This window comes from Lonchura striata, chromosome 14 (assembly GCF_046129695.1).
Source record: "Lonchura striata isolate bLonStr1 chromosome 14, bLonStr1.mat, whole genome shotgun sequence".
In the NCBI taxonomy this organism is placed as follows: domain Eukaryota; kingdom Metazoa; phylum Chordata; class Aves; order Passeriformes; family Estrildidae; genus Lonchura; species Lonchura striata.
In genome coordinates this window covers 3,905,214-3,920,057 of record NC_134616.1, presented here as the reverse complement: position 1 = coordinate 3,920,057, position 14,844 = coordinate 3,905,214, and the positions used below count along the sequence as shown (strand labels likewise).

Here is a 14,844-nt window from a genome sequence, read left to right as displayed (position 1 = left end):
GTGTGATGAGGTTTTTTGTGAAATATTTTAGCATGATGAATTTATGGAACTCGCTATTCACTTAAAATCTTGGAAATACACCATTTTAAAAGTGTGGATTGAGACAGCTGGGATGTAGCTGCCATGTGTCATCTAATACAAAACAAATATTTGTGTGGTATTTTCCTGTCACAAGTAGGAAGTAGCTTGAAATCACTCACAAAGATACCCTTATTCCCAGAAGACCTTCCAGCCCAATTAATTTTACAAACTCAAGAGATTTGTGCCAGCTCCAGATAAGCTTTCAGAGTTCTTGGTACTTAGTTGAAAGGACTTCCAAATTCTTCTGCCATTTCTCTTCTCTCATTACTTCTTATGGACAAGTGCTTGAAGCTTGATGTAATGGGAAAAGAATAAATGTGGAGGAAAAAAAGAAACAACAGCAAATTCTGACTTCACATGGCAGCACATGCACCATGGCAGACTTCTGTGATTATAGAAAAGTAATAGATTCTGCATGATCAATATGAGGACTGGGAGGTTTAATATATTGCTAACATAATATTAGGTTACCAGGAGCCCAAGAATATTCTAAAATAGATAACAAAGTCCTCCAGTCAGAAGCAGATACTGATGGTAACCACCATTCTTTCCTGTGACTTCTGAATGTTTAGTACTTTGGAGTTAATATTTTTTCCTGTAAATGGAATTTATTTTGTGTTGCTCTCAGGGAGGTAATGTAACACATTTCTGGTTTCATTTTTAATTTTTCAAGTCCTTATCTCATACTGTTGTGATCTTTAGTCTGTGACAGCATTATGAAAGCATAAGAAGATAGTTTGAGAGTTTGGGTGATTATGAACATTAATTTAACTTAGTGAAATCAGAGTCCTTATGCATAAATTTATCACTCTCTTGATGTTTGAAAACACTGCTTAAATACATTCCATATTGTAAATTCCCATTTTGTGTCCAAACGTTTCAATGACATGACTAAAATTGCATCAGGTCTGTCCTGAAGAATGTAAAAGTTATCAAGAGGTTGTGATTTTTTCAGTGATAATTCAATGGTTGCTGTGTCCTGGTGTGTGCTTCCATCTTTTGAAAGCTGTACATCCAAAGTGGGGTGGTCAGTCAATCAAATGTGCAGAAGAAGGTAAAGGTCACAGTAATGCAGAATACTAAAAGTATTATGCATTAGAGCCTTGACAAATCATTCTCATGACAGAGATTGTAAAAAAGAGCAGAAAATGTCACTAAATTAATCAATTCTCATGAGACCCACTGTAAGGATTATAGAAAAAAAAAGCAATGTAACCCTCTCAGTGCTTTTGAAGTTCTGATTTTCCCGTTTCCCTCCAACAGGGGAAGCTGCAGTTCAGTTTCACATGAGATGCAGGTGCCTTTTTGGGTAGGAAGTCAACTGTGAAATACACACCTGGGTTTGCTGTGCATCAGCTTGAACAGGAGTGCTCATCTTACAGATCTAGGCACAAATTTGGGATTAAAATTTCTGTGTGCTTCTAACGGAGCCCCTTGGGTCTAGAGGGAAATCTGACAGCTCTTGGGTCATCATCTCCTCATATGGATGGAGGATATAAAATATCCCAGGTACTTGATGGAAAATGTTCACATTAAAAATGTTTACAGTCTTTCAGATGGATGTCAGGGAGGATAAGATCAGGACAGAGGTTATGACCAGGGTGAGAAGCTTAAATAATACAGACAGACATGGGATGAAAGCATCTGAAACTCTCCCCGTGCTTAAAGCAGACTCCCAGATTTGTCAGAATCGGGGCTCTTGCTACTGTCTAAATATGTGTGAAATTAGAGAGTGACAACCTGTTGCTTCTGTGAATTGTTCCACAGAGTAGCAGAGATGTTTTGATGTTTGGAGGCTTTAATCTTATTTATGCTCATGTGAACTTTTGCATGAAATTGTATTTTAAAGTGAGGTGAGCAAGCACACCATGTTAAACAGAAATTACCAGGATTGCAAAATCAAGGCGTCAGAAACTCAGAAACATTTGTGCAATGCTGATTCTGATCCCTTGAGCATTTGGCAAAGTCTTTAAATGACATTATCAGTGTTTTCCCCAGCATCACTGCCTGGGTGGTGATGGAGCATCCATTGACCTGTGTGGGACGAAGAGACCTGTCTGTGGTCTGTCTCCATCCAGCAGCTGCAGCAGGGGAACTTACCTGAGGAATATTTAGGGACTGCACAAAAGCAGGGCATCAAGTCCCTCAAGAAAAGACTGTGACATTTTCAAGATGACTGGAGCTTCTCTGAAAGATGAATTTCTCACAATTCCTGGTAAATATGAGTAATACTTGTTTGGATTTTTTTCCCTGCAGTAGGGTTATTTTGTCATAGTATAATGTTTTTGACATTTTGAAGTGTAGGTATTTAAAAATGTTAAGGCACTCAAAAATTTTTAAGTATTGTCTGAAATGTTTTGGCTAGGATCATCTTCAGGAGTTTCTCAACTTTCATTGACTTGTTAGAGAATCCAAGAATCCTAGATTGGTTTGTGTTGGAAGAGACCTTACAGGTCATGTCATTCCACCCCCTACCATGGGCAGGGACACCTTCCACTAGACCAGGTTGCTCCAAGCCCTGTTAAGATAAATCAAGGATTCTTCATTTTCTCCTTTGTCTTGATAATGCAGCATGATGAATGCAGAATTTCAAATGTTCTCCTCAAAAAAACAGTTCTTGCTGTCATTTGTCAGGTTTCCCGATGCAAAATGAGAAAGAACATATTTTTGAAATATGATTGTAATATCAGAACAACTGGCTGCAGGTGTAAGAACAGATGAAAGAAGCTCCAGCATTGTGATGCATTTCTTGGCTCTTGGCTGCATTTCAGCTGGGCAGTGTCAGAGGGATGTCCTGGATTTCAACCATAATTTGGATCCGAGTGCCCTCCTGGCTCTGGGGTGATGCTGCCACAGCCCAGCCCAGCCCAGAGCTCTCCAAAATCCATCCCCAGCCTGCAGTGCCCACTTACTCACAGTTACTCACAGTTACTTGCAGTTACTCACGGGTACTCCCAGTTACTCACAGTTACTCACAGTTACTCACTGGTTCCATCACTGGGTCTCTCAGCTGGTGCTCACTGAAGGATTATTGTGACCATTCCCAGGTGGTAGCCAGGGAACCCTCAGTGACCACAGGACGTGCACTGGAGCTAAACCTCCCTGCTGCTGCTGTCTGGGTCTGTTCACAAACATGGAAAACATCTGCAGTAACAAGAGTTAGGAGCTCAGACCCATCTCCAAACTGCTTTAAGACTTTGGACATTTTACTGTTCTTATCCAAGAATTCAGTTTCACTGTCCTTTGTGTAGTGCTGGGTTTTGTATTTATCACTAAACCAAGATGATTCATTTCAACTACAGAGAAGCCTTCATTTCCCAGGCTGATTTTTTAAATTAATTAATTAGTAAAATTTTGCAGGCATTCTGAAAATGTGGAGTATATTATATATATTCACTTATTAATTTTAATTAAAGTGAGTGTTCCTTTTCAGTCTTGGAAAGCTTAATTTGTTGGAGGTTTCAGGATTGTTTTCACTGTTGGCAATATGGTCTCTTGTACTGACATTTCATAGTACCAGATATTTTATCATTGCTGTTTTACACAGCATGCTTGACCCATAGCAGCTTTGAATGCAGATAATAAACAAGCCAATGCACAATGCTTGACTTTTATAGTGAAATAATATGGCACAGCTAAACTGGGTTTCATTTTTCCTTTTGAATATTATTAATTGCAATGTGTTGACTGTTAATTTAATTAAATGTTTTGTTTTAATATAAAATCATTTTTCAGTTCACTGACTCACCATTTCATTTAATTAATTGCAAACCTCAGGATTTGATTACTCATAGTTCTCCTTTAGTTAATTTACTTGTTCACAGTTTTGACAGAAAAGCTTTCAAACTAATATGAAGGAGAGGCACAGTCTGACTAATGAGGAAACTGGAAAAAAATAGCTGTAGCTGGAGTATGAGATTAGCAGACACTCAGGGTCACCTGAAAAGCTCAGAGCCCTTGTATTCACCATCAAAATCCAATTTTCAGTGACTGGGCAGTGGTTAAATGTGCAGGAGTCACTTGCACCCAAGACACCAGCAGAATGTAGCTGAGTTTTGGATTCATATCCCCACACCAGAAAGTGGAATAAAGGAATAAATTGGAATACAGGAATAAATAAACTGGGGGCAGGGGACACTGTCCCCTTGTCCCTGGTGCTGGGGATGGTTCAGCACTGCCCTGTGATGGGGCACAGCAAGCAGCCTGGGGCTGTGACCTTTGGGCCATGCAGGGAGAATGCTGCTTCTCCTGAAATAATTCCTGAGACTTCACCGAGGAAGAACCTTCAGGAGTGTGTGCTGGGGATCTGTGAGTGACAATTAATGACCTGATGGCTGGAGGAGCCTCTCTGGTGCTGCAGGGCTGCAGGAGCAGAGGATGTGCTCAGGGGGTGCAGAGCAGCCCAGGCTCCCAGGGGCTCTGCCCATCTCAGCCCCCCGAGCACTGGGTGCTGCCCAGGGTGGTGCAATGCCCTCTGGAGCCAGCTGGGAACTGCCCTAATTTGGGTCCAGACTCTTCATTTGCAAATGGTTTGGTTCTCAGGCCTGAGCTGTCTGCCCAGAACACAACTGCAGAATTTTCCTCCAGTGCAACCTGTGCATGAAATGTGTGGTTTGTGTGTCCCTGAAGGGTTATTTTGGTTATTTCAGTACATATTTGGTTATTTGTATATAAATAAATATATAAAAATAAATATATATAAATAAATATATAAATATATAATATATAAATATATAACCAAATTCTGTGCAGCAGAATTTGTCAGAAGGAGGGTGCAGCGTGTCCTGGCTGTGCTGGGCTCACAACAAGCAGATCTCAGATGGCAGCTGGTGGTTCTGCCATGCACACCATGAGCTCCCCGTGTACAGAGCACAGCTCCCAGATTCCTTGCTTCTCTCAGAGATCCCACCAGGAGCTGCTCCCTGCCAGCCCAGGTGACTGGGGATACTGGGGACACTGGAGCAGCACCAGCCCCAAACCATCCCGACAGTGCCCAGACTGCTCCTGTGCCGTGCTGTGGTGGAGGATGTCCCTGTTGGACATCCAATTTATTTCCTGGGTGTTCCCTGACTGATGGCAGCTGGCAGAAGATAACTGAAGAAAGGGAAATGTAAAGTGTAAATGAACAGGAAAAACCAGAAGCTTTGAAGTATGTAATCCAGCACGTGGATTTTCCTAGCAATTCGTTTTTGGTTTTTTTTTTAGGGGGAAGTAGAGAGATAGATGTATATGTTACAGCAGTTCCCAGGGCATTTTTCAAAGTGAGCTGCTCTAAGTGAGATTCTACTGCTGATAATGATTCATCCAAGGGGATGGAAATGATTCTTCAGTTCTTTGTAGATCCCTAGATAAGTCAGTTGAAGAACTAACAGCTAACAGAACTAACAGCCCTCTTCTCCACAGCTAGCTCAAACTGAATCAATTACAGAAAAGAGTTTTATTAATAGTTCAATTAAATAATAGCTCCAATAACATTAACCATGGTGGTACCTAACTGAAGATGATACCAGTGCTGGCTGTTTTCTGTTTTCTGAATAATTTCAATCAGCAGCACCCTCTTACTGCTGACCACATTTGCCTTAGCCTCAATTTTGTTATCTCCCAGAGATGCTGAAGAATTACTACATTGTTTTTAAAGTGCCTCAGACAGATTCTGTGAATTCTAGTTCAAGTAAGAAATTATATAGACTGTGGAGTGAGTGAGAGAATAAAGATGTTGCAGGCACTGAGTTCAGGGGTAATCCCAGCTCTGTTTCCAGCCTGTGCCTGGCTGTGCAGGACCTTGGTGCTCTCTGCACAGGGCTGTGTTTTACTCTGCAAACTCTTGCTGCTGAAGTGGAGTGACTTTGGTGTGGCAGATGGCACAGCAGAGTTTTCTGATCCATCACTGCTTCTTGGCTGGTGTCCTTATGGCAGCTGTGTCTGGTTAGGGAGCTCAGAAACGCCTGACAATAATTACCTTTAATTTCTGCAGGCCACATCGTGGTGATTTGGGGACTGTGTTTATTATTTTCTGTTTGTTCCATGGTACCTTTCTGCCTTCATTACACTTCTGGCAAAATTGTTCAATGGAAGGTTTTGGGAGATTTTTCTTTTTCTTTTCATTTTTCTTTTTTTCTTTTTTTTTTTTGAAATACAGTGCTACAGTGCCCTGAATATTTTTTTTTCTCTTGTCGTTTCCCTGAATATTTTGCTAAAGATCTGAATTTATTTTCCATTCTCTATTTACCTCTTCATGAATAGTTTCTTTACTGTTTTACATATTTAATTAAATTCCATAGCTTCCAAACTATATCAAGAACCTGTATAAATAGTGACCCTGATGAAGACACTGGAATATTGGTTTATCTGTGCATCCCTGGGTGCATACAAATGATAAAATGTTGGGAGGAAAAAACTCCATGTTCCAACACTGTATTTTTGTAACCATTAAAATGTATGTGAATTCCCTGCAAATGGATTAAAAATAGAAAGTGAAAAGGTGCCTGGAAACCTTGAAAACAGTCAATTCCTCAGAACTGTGATTATGCTTAGTTTTTTTTACTTCCTGAAAAAAAAAATGTAAAACTCACTCAAAGAGCAATGCCACTTCCTTTCCCTAAGAAAAAAAAAAAGTGAAAAAGTTTGCAGACTAGTTCATCTTCTCCAGAAAGTGTGTGGAGAGTTTTATCATTGAAGATGTATTCTGTGATGGATTAAGTGAGAGTGTCTGAGATAAAAACAGGAGTTTAAACATCAGGATTTTATATCTGCTTGATGAAAAACCTGTAGCATTTGCAAAAGAACTTTAAAGGGTGTTGAAAAAAAATCACAGCGTAGTGGTCTTTTGTGTGAAGTGAGGGCTGCATTAAATAACCTAAAAGACAAAAAATATTGGTGATGATCAGAATATCTTTGCTGAGCTTGACCAAATTGCTGTAGCCATGTGTGATAAAAGGTGCCCCTCTCCACGCAGTCCTGGGTTGCTTCCTTCCTCAAATCTTTCTGAAATAATCAGAATTTTGTGCAGCCCTTTAGAGGAGCAGCAGGGCTAATCTGATTGTCAAATTCTTAGCAGCATTTAGAAGAATGTTGTAATTTATGGATAGGGTGGGAAAATTATTAGTTCCCTTTAATCAGCATCTGAATCTCTCAGTAAGCAATGCTTTCCAGAAGCAGATTATTTAATTCTGGTTTGATGTATGAGACTTCAGTGAGTTGCTAGAACAGGCACCACAACCAAAAAAATCCTGGGTTTTAATAAATGCAGTTCAGATTTTGTGGAAATAGGCAGCAATTAATAAAAGCAAGTCCTGCTGTCCTGAGGGAAAAAAAAAAGCCAAAACATTTAAGCCATACCTGCGTGACTAAACAATTGTACCTGTAGAGATATTTTTGGTTTTGTACCTGTATCTCTTGGGTTTTCCTGCAAGAACTTCAGATTTACAGCCACATCTTGCCCAGAGTAAAAGTAATTTGGTACTGTCTGGAAGAAAATCTGATTCTTTATTTGGTGACCAAGCCAAAATGATAAAACTTAAAAAATTCACACTTCCGAAAAAAAAGATACTGGGAATCTAAATAATAATTTAAAAAATCATTATAATTATGGTGAGCCTGATGTTACTCTGGTTGCTCTCTTTTACTACTGTAAATTAATTGAGTTTTAGTAATTTGAAAACCTTCTATCAATACCCCCCTCAATTCTGTGAATTTCTGCTGGTCCTAATGGTCTCTTAAAAGTGGGAGTGATTCTGTAATTATCCATATTATGTATTTCTGCACATTTCCAAAGTAATATTTTCATATTACAATAATATTAATCCAAACCAGGCAATTCCCAGAGGGACAAAAAATGTTTGGATGCTCAATAGAACAATGAATGCTGTACTATTACATGTTAATTTGCTTTGAACTGCTGAAATTAAGGAATACTGTATCTTACTCTGCATGTGGAAATTTTGCTGCAGCTAAGTAAGTCAAGCAGAAAGTGATCAAAGTGACAAGGTGATCAAAGCGACAGGAAATTATATTTAAAAGTATAATCAAAAGGGATACCATTAAATAAATATTTCTTTGTGCTATACATGTTAAAAAGAAAAATAAACATGAAAGGTTTGGTTTTTCTAAATTCTTAGAATGGTGCATTGAAATAACTTGACTTTAAAACAAAGATGGTGTTCAGGGATAGGATTACTTCACTGGACTAAGAATGGCCATTGAATTTATGTGACTTTTTCTTACTGAAAACTAATGTTCTGTTCATACTTGCAGTGCCACGTTGTACAATATGACACTACATATTATTTATTTATATTTTTCCAGGTCTGACAGCAGCTGCCATGGCAGAGGCTATGAAGCTACAGAAAATGAAACTTATGGCCATGAACAGCCTTCATGGAAGTGGGAGTCAAAATGGAACCGAGTCAGAAAATGAAGAGCTCAATTCTAATGCAGGTAAGGGATGCTGTGCCCCTGAGCTGCCCTGGAGCTCTCAGCACCTGGATCTCAAATTCTTGGGCTCTTGTATTTTGTAAGCTTTGTCCTGCCAGTGCTAAATCAAAATTAGTGCTCTCACTCCTCCATATTCCTGCAGTTTCCCCCCTAAGAGCTCCCTTCACTAGTGGTTTGAAAAATATTGGTGAATGATCATCATCATTAGGGTTGGACACAGACCTTTTAAAGTGCCCCCTAAATACATCTGGAGTAACAAAAATTTCTCCATTGGCAATGACACTGTCTGGAGTTTTCCAGTAAATGATGGAAGGGTTCCAAAAGGCCAGGCTGTGGGAACTCCTGAGTTCCACAGGTCCCTGGAGAAAGGTAAGGCAGGGAATGCTCCATCAACAATTCATGGCTTCTCTGCATTTTGTTCTTTCCTTGGTGGGTATTTGCCAAGCCCAGCTGTGCAGGGCATTTGTGATAATCCTTGGCTGGAGTCACCTTGGACAGGAGGACGGGGCATGGACACGTTCATGTGCTACATAAACACAAATATAGATTTGAGCTAAGCTCCCCAGTCCCAGCTCCCCAAGAACAGGGCTCAAAGGTGAAGTCAAAACAGATCCTTTCAAGAGGAAATCTTTGTTCATTCTGATGTCCTTCCAGATGAATAGAAGAGATTTTTCCTTGGTCAGTGTAGGGAGCCTGGAAGGAGGCAGATCCATTTTGTCTCTGATTCCTGTTACAGTAAGGGCAGTTTCCCTTGGCCTCAGTTCTTCCTGCGTCCCACACTTCTGCCACTTGGGGAGCAGATTTTGTTTGTTGCCATTACCAATTCAAGAGGAGAGGCACAGAGTGCTGCCCGTGGCATCCTGCTCTCCCCTCGGCTCCCGAGGCAGAGCCTGCCTGCTGTGTGCTGCATGCGCATCCTCCCATCAAAATGGTAATTTATTAGACCAATAAAGCAGCAGCTGGGAGGTCTTAGACTCATTTTCTAAAGGAATAACTTTGAATTCATGACAAATTATGCACAAAGCAGTCTTTCCAAAAGTGGTATTGCCTTTTGCTAATTTTGTGTACTCATCTGTATTTGAAGAAATCTGGCTTCTAACTCATGCATTAAACCTTTCCCCAGCTCCTGTTCAGTAGGATGTGTATTTCCTATTTCCCTCTCAGACCCTAATCAATTAGTGCACATTGAATTCAGAAAAAAAGCACTGAAAAATCCTATTTAGTGGTTGTAGCTAAAATAGTTGGAATAAAGTTTTGAAGATGGAATTACCACAGAAAAGCAAGGAAACTTCATACAGAAAAGATGCAGGGTTGGTATGGGGTTTTTAAAAGCTGCTGTACAAAAGTTTAATTTGAATGCTCATTGTTTTGTGTGTTACCTGGTAAGGCAAAATTTGAGTACCTCATGTGGGGAGAATCTACATTAATGTGATTATTTTAGGTACCACATGGAACAAGGAAGGTTTTTGGGGACTCTCACACCAGCCTTTGGACAGTGCATCAAGAGTGTGCACTTTACAAGGGAGTTCTCTGTGGTTTAGCAATTCAGTGAATTCTACAATCAACTCAGTGCCAGTTTAAATATTTGGAAAAATTCTCACTGACTTTAGTTACAGTGGGACCCAAGAATAAGAGTGTGGTGGCAGTTCCATACAGATATTTTCTCAATTCTTTCCTCTTTTCATTGCCTGGTGCAATAAAATTGCCAAGAGCAAATTTTCTGGCTCCAGCGCCAGTGTTGCTTTCAGACAGAGCAATAACTCCTTATCAGAAAGAACCAGTACTAATCCTATTAAAAATCACAATTTCCCCTCTTTCCAACATGTGCAATGTGAGCGTTGGGATAATTTTTGTAATGTGTGGATTCCTCCTTTATTGCTGGGTCACATTACAAAGATTTACATTGAGCAGGATGTGTCAAATTGGAAAACCACCATGAAAGGAGTGTAAGAGGTGGCTGTGCCTTTCAGCAAATAAAATAACTGAAGAATTATCAAACACTCACTACAGAAAACTCCTTGGTGGGGCATGAAGAGAGTGGGAATTTTGTTTAGAAGTTAATGCACACGTTGTAACTTTGATCTGCTGTGAAGGGAGCGTCAGGATAATTCCGTGTGCCTGAAACCTTCACCAACTGTTTGCTTTGCTCTAGACTTACAGGTTAAATTACTATTAAAAATAAGATGAGGATGTGAAATGAAGAAGAAAATTGAATTTTGATTTTTTTTTTTACTAAGAAGAGGTGGAAAGGAACAGAGCAAAGGAGTCAGAAGCCCCAAAAGTGAGAAAAACATTTTATTTTAGGAGAGAGACCTACAGTTTCTTTGATTTGAGGTTGTGTTTAATAGCTTCTGTAATGGCTGCAACATGACTCTGCATCTAGATTTCAGCATGAATAACAACCTGTTCGTGTTTCATTTAGCTCCAAATGAGAAATTCTGTGTTTTATTGTTTTAGGAAATTAGTCTGTGTACTATTGCTCCTGGAACTTTATAATTAATCACTAAAGGTTATGGCTGTGGAGAGTTTGTGGGAAATAGATGTCTGAATGATTATAATTGTAGCTGTCAAATCAGAAATATGGTTGAACAGAGCCGAGGACCTTTTGCTTCCTTTGATTTTTTTTTTTTTTTTTTTTTTAATTTTTACAGTAAAAAGACTCAAAGGGTTGCAGTTTTACTTAAAACAATTAAGTTGTTTTTTTTACCTCGGTGTTACACATTGACTTCCTACAATGCCACTTAAATATTTCACTTTTGGATATGTGCCTTCCTGCTCTTCTCCCAGTCTGATAGAAGAGTGGAATACTCTCTTTTTGCTGTTGTTTATTTTAAATTAAAAATGTAATTGAGCGGTATTAAGTCCTGAAGCTTTATTGCCAGATTTTTTTTCCAAGTGTGTCATTATATACAGGCCATTAGTATAATAAAAAAAAGTGTTGAGGATGTCTTGGCATATTCATCTCAATCCCCATCTGTATCTGGTGAAGTATGAAATAATTTTGGGTTTGCTTCTTACTGATGCCTAGCCTGTCACTTCTACAGTTTCTTCCTCTGTGCATCATTATGAGGATGGAAACTTTTAAGAATTCTCTGTCTGAAGCCAGAATTTGTCCTGTCAGTTTAAATTCTGAGCTCTTAACTCAATTTAACATGATCAGTGACTAATTCCTCAGATATTATATTGTTCTCTAGCAAATTGCAGGTGTGGAATTGAGCCTTACAAATGTGTCTAAGGAAGCAGGGGATAAATGTGCCACTTCTTTTCCTGCTTCTAATCCAGCTGGTGTTTTTTTGCCATCAGGTCCTACCTCCTCTTCATGATGTTACTATAATCTCAGTAGTGGTGGAGTTTGGTACTGGGATATTCTAAATAATTACTAAAAACAAATGCTGCAAGAGTTAATACTGAAAATATAGGGGGAAAAATTCCCCAAAAAGTTTAATTTGTATATTTTTTTTTTTTAATTGAAGCAATGCTTCAGTTCACAGTGCTGTGAAGAATGCTGTTATACATTTGAACATTGCTGTCCTCCTTCCACTCTCTCTCTCAGAAGAGAAAGAGATTTTTTGCACCTTCCTACTCATCATATGAAGTGTTGAAGCAAAACTTCTCTGGCAGCTGAAAATCTCCTCTTTAATCTGGCACTGGAGCCTGTCTGGCCCCACAGTCCAGCTGACCTGGGCTGGCTGTTCCCTGGGGTTGGGTGTCCCTCTGCATGCTCAGGTGGTATCCGGGCAGGGAGGATGAATTTGGAGAACCAGGTAGTTTGGGACAAAAGTGCCTGGATACAGGGGAAATCCATCCCTCTGGAATCTCAAATTCCCAGCGACCATAAGTCTTTTGTGATGTGTTCCTCCTCCTTTGGCTCCTCCAGGTGAGTCCTTGCAGAGGACGCGTTTTGCTGGTGGCACCTGAGGGTTGCCAGGAGTGGTCGGGGCTTTTTGTCCTCTTGGGAAGTGAGGAAAGGCTGGAGTGAGCAGCTGGAGCTGACTCCTGCTCCCTCCCAGCCCAGCCACACAGCCAGAGCTGTTGTTCTGTAGAAATAAGATAAACAGGATGAAAACTCTCTGGTTGCACAGAGGCGCTGACAAAGATGAGCTCCATGGTGGTGCAGCGCTAAAGGCAGGTGAAGTGTGTTCTGGAAATTAGCATGGCATTGCTGCCGGGGATTTGGAACTCAGCTGAAATCCAAGCTTTTCTTTTTAATGTGTCCAAGTGTGAGATAGTTTAGGTTGTACAACAGAGGCTGGGTAACATCCCTCAAGCTGCCTGAGCCTGGAAGGATCAGTGCACGGCAGTCGTGACAGGGACTGTGTGTGCAGAACCGCAAAGAATAAAGCAGGTATTTCCTTCTGGTGGCTTTTGCAGTTAGCATGCATGATTTAAGAAATGTGTTTTGCTTTCCCAAGAGAGATATCAAACAGTACTAAGTGTTTCAGTGGTATTTCCTTAGGAAGTCAAAATGTTATTCTGTATGTAGAGGCTTGTTGCTTAATTTCCAGACAAGGAGCTAAGTTAGGCAGAAAAGAAAGGAAAAACACCCGAGCTTTTGGCATATGAGGATCAGAGAAAAAGCTCTCTCATAGAAAAAAAAAAGTGTTATCTTTTTATCCTTCTTTCCCTTCAGTACCTGCCATGCAGTTTTCTCACAAATGCAAACATCCTTCACAATCTGTTTAAAAAACCACAAATACATCACTCGGAGGAATATTTAAGGAGCCATCAGGAGGGAAAAAACTCATTGGTTTAATGGAATGCTGTCAAGGAAAATCAGCATCACAAACGACACAGGGGCAGAATTGATACTTTTGCACTGACATGTTAAAAGAAAATCCCATGCATTATTTAGAAAACCCAGAAATCTGTCAGCTGTATGATTGCCGAGTTAGCAGAAGCAGGAGGATGCTGCTCAAGTTGAAAAGAAACGCGTAGGCACAGATCCATATTGTAACCTTTCATGTTCTCCACCCACCATGAATACCCAGCTATTACACGGTCAGCATTTTTTAGTTTTTCTCTTTTAAAATTTTCAAGTGCTTGAGAAGTCAAAAGAGGTAGGTCTTTTCTCTAAAAAGCAGGATGCCAAGGCTGTTATTTTATTGTAAGAATGTAAAAATGACAGGACCACAGAACAGGTTTTTTTAATCCTTGAGTACCATGTAGATTTCATGAAGTAATTTTTCCTCTTGTTAAGGCAAGTAGTTTTGTGTTATTTGAGTAGAGAGTTATACATTTTCTGAAATAGTTACAAGTTTTCTTAACTTGTCCTTTGGCCAGGAGGGATATGTGCAGTCTTGAAGCAAGAGAGAATTTAACATGTTTTGTTTTTTGTGCTATCTCATCCAAAAACCAGACTCGACTCCAGCCCGAGCAGACACGTTAAAATATTTATTCTAAAAATTGGGACCTCTGTGCTGTTTTTGTAGGCAGTACCTGAGGTGGTGATGGTGAGGATGAAGATGGGGAGGTGAGGAGGCACACGGGTGATGCTTGACCCCTCTTGTGGGACAGGATCTGCCCAGGGGAGTTTCACCCAGGGACATCACACCCGAAGGAGGTTCAGGGCGTGGTGACACTTGGTGGATTTCAGGATGTGCTTCCATGCTTTGCCTTGGAGTTGTGCTTTCATGGAATTTTGTTGAACCCACATGGAGGTGATGGTGAAATTTATTTAAGCTTTTTCAGTGAGAATGGAGTAAAGGATTTCAAACATTCTCATGACATGGGGGCTTTAAAAAGTTTTCCCAGTGGTGGTTGTCAGCAAAGATCCATGACTGGGGAGCGACACGAGCAGAGAATTCCCTGTGGATGGTGTCCGTGGTGCCTCCCTGGGGCCAGGCACTGACAATCCTGGAGGAAGGGTGGATGTGCTGTTCTGTTTTTAAGATACAACTCCTCAAGCATTAACCAGGAATCAGATGCTGTTTGTTTGGGCAGTTGTACCTCGTTTGCACTGTGCAGTTTTCTCTCCTCTTCCTTCCTAGTGGGATACTTCCAGGGCCCCCTCAGCCAGCCCAAGAATCCAGTCTCCACATGGGAAGCTTGGAAATAAGATGCAGATATTTCTGTAGGAAATTGTGGTATTTTGGAGAGTCTCAGTGGATATTTTGTGCCGTGTTACCCCAGCACTGGGCAAGGTTTAGTACCAAGAATTTTTAAAGGCTTCAGTGAACCTCATTTTCAGTGGAGGGCAAAAGTGAATTTTTTTATCTGCAAATTTTCCTTAATGTCCCATTTTAGATACATTCTTAAGCAGTTACCTATTGAATGCATGTGAATAATTTAACTGTATTTTTTAAAGTATACATTTAAATTTGAACATAAATA

At 40.1% G+C, this 14,844-nt stretch overlaps 1 protein-coding gene across 2 annotated transcripts in view; it reads left to right on the top strand.

Annotated features, from left to right (window-relative positions):
• The window catches only part of DACH2 (dachshund family transcription factor 2), a 247,537-nt gene that overhangs the window by 153,917 nt on the left and 78,776 nt on the right, over window positions 1–14,844 (top strand). For both annotated transcript variants that reach the window (XM_021531418.3, XM_021531417.3), the window contains exon 3: window positions 8,386–8,517. In XM_021531418.3, coding sequence (XP_021387093.1) covers window positions 8,386–8,517 — 132 coding nt within the window. The remainder of the gene's footprint in view (window positions 1–8,385; window positions 8,518–14,844) is intronic.